Genomic DNA, 2,084 nt, shown 5'->3' with positions numbered 1-2,084 from the left:
GTTTGGAAGATTATTCTCCAGATGCTTGAACTATTTGAACAGACCTCTCTAGTCATCTGGCATCAGCCAGATGTAAGATGAGATACTGAGCTAGCTAATTCCCTACTCTTCCCCACACGACAAGGCGACATCCATGTTGTACTGTACATCCCTTGGTTTTCGTAAGAGCATCCATTATCTGGAATGAATTTTCAGTGTCACATGTGCTACTCCCTTCCCAAGAAGACAGCTTCCAACTATTAGTTTTCAGTATTTTGTCTTGAACCACATGGCTTTCGTACACTGCAGCCTGTCTGTATCCTCAGCTATGGAAGCTGCTCATGTATTGGACGTATTGATGACTTTCTTCAACTTTCTCCTTTGCAGAGCCAAGCTTAGGGTTTTGAAGAGAGTGTCCTTGCTGTTCAGAACATTGTAGCGATTCACTTCCACTAACCTGCTGAAATCATATGGCTCAAAGGTGAAATTCAGTGTACGGTAAGGAGAATCTTTTGCCTCAATGACGAAGTCACCAAAGGATTTCTCTTCTTCTGACTCACGTTTAACTCCTGCAGCAAGAAAAAAAAAAAAACACACAAAAAACCCCAGCTGTGATAGAGTCATTTTAGTTGGATTCTGCACGGAGGATATCACAGATAACTCTGTTGAACCTTAACTTTTTCCCCAAAGCTCCTCCTCAGAGATTTCAACTCCTTCAGGATCCAAAATGCTTGGAAGCTGAAGGTAAAGTATAATTACCCTTTCTACTTCCACTGGACTCCAAAATACAGGACTAAAATATATTTTCATTGTGATAAATTGTTTAGTGCACCCACGATTATCACGCTCAATAGGAAATACAAAGCTCAATTCTTCCTGGAAGTGCTGTTCTACACTAAAATAAAAGACACTAACACCCTGAGTTCAACTGACCTTCAAAATATGGTAACTCGTGTTTTTAGCACCCTACCACTTAAATTTAAATACCAATCTTGAAATACGAACTTTGCTAAAAGCACTTTTGCTTGTTGATATTACAGAAATCGTAGTCTTGAGCCATATTCAAGCCCAACACTTTGCAACTCTTCATCGTTGATGAGGAAACGCAGCCAGGGCCTGGCAATCATTATAATGTTAATACAGATAGCATTAACAGAGTGCCTTAGATCTCCCTTGCCTTCGTCAATCCTGCACATTCTGTTCTATATATTCCAAAGGTTTTCTTCAGGATGCTGCTTCCTCCCAGCATGGGAGAAATCGGACACAAAATTTTGTCTGTCTCTTCTTAAAGATATAGCTCTATGTTTCATGCCAGTGTTCTTGCTTGATAGACTGAGGTGGGCCTTACAGTCTACATTAATCACATTAAATGAAGCAAGGATCATTTATCACTTGACCTGATGCTACAAAGGCACAGGCCACTTTGCATTGAGTTACATGATCTGACATACAGATTAGTCCCCAACACTTTGTTACTTAGTGGTTTATTCATATCCAATAAACAAACGAACTTATTACTTAATATGATTTATAGTGTTTTCCTATATATTCAGAGTAATTAGAAGTAACAAAATCAGGTATCAGGGCAAAAAGGTTCAGAAAGAAGCAAAAATATTGCCTAATTTTGATTCTTCCAGCCTTTAGATTTTTTTTTTTTTTTTTTAGATTGTCAGCCTCTTCTCCCACTCTTCCCTTCCAAAAAACTAGTGGAAGCTGATTCCGCCCTAAATGAAAGTAACAATTTAATAATTATAGGGTAATACTAATAATTGAAAGGAGGGATACCGAGCCCACTGAATTTTCCCTGTCAACACACCCAAAGGATTGTAAAAATAGCTCTTTAAGATACAGCTCCCTTACCTGGAGCTTTGTGTTTCTGGAAGGTGTCATTCACCAATGGGAAATGGAGCACAACTGGAGCCTTTGGATTATTATCATCCACAAACATGTAACATTCTTTTGGTTTCTTTTCATCTTCCTCACTCAATTTGATTTTTGGAAAAGGAATTTCCCGCTCCTCACAGTATTTCTGAGTCAGCTCTAAAACCTGTAGTCAAAGAACAAAAATAATTTTGATAGAATACCAGCAACACCTCTAAGATCAT

At 38.5% G+C, this 2,084-nt stretch overlaps 1 protein-coding gene across 2 annotated transcripts in view; it reads right to left on the bottom strand.

The window, feature by feature from the left end:
* Window positions 1-318: 318 nt before the first annotated feature.
* PLA2G4F (phospholipase A2, group IVF) overlaps window positions 319-2,084 on the bottom strand; it is a 24,569-nt gene continuing 22,803 nt past the window's right edge. For both annotated transcript variants that reach the window (XM_009575523.1, XM_009575524.1), the window contains 2 exons: window positions 1,840-2,026; window positions 319-548 (listed from right to left, as the gene is read on the bottom strand). In XM_009575523.1, the coding sequence (XP_009573818.1) occupies window positions 319-548; window positions 1,840-2,026 (417 nt within the window). The remainder of the gene's footprint in view (window positions 549-1,839; window positions 2,027-2,084) is intronic.

Source organism: Fulmarus glacialis, unplaced genomic scaffold, assembly GCF_000690835.1.
Source record: "Fulmarus glacialis isolate BGI_N327 unplaced genomic scaffold, ASM69083v1 scaffold784, whole genome shotgun sequence".
Taxonomy (NCBI): Eukaryota; Metazoa; Chordata; class Aves; order Procellariiformes; family Procellariidae; genus Fulmarus; species Fulmarus glacialis.
This window is presented reverse-complemented; position numbering and strand designations above follow the sequence as displayed.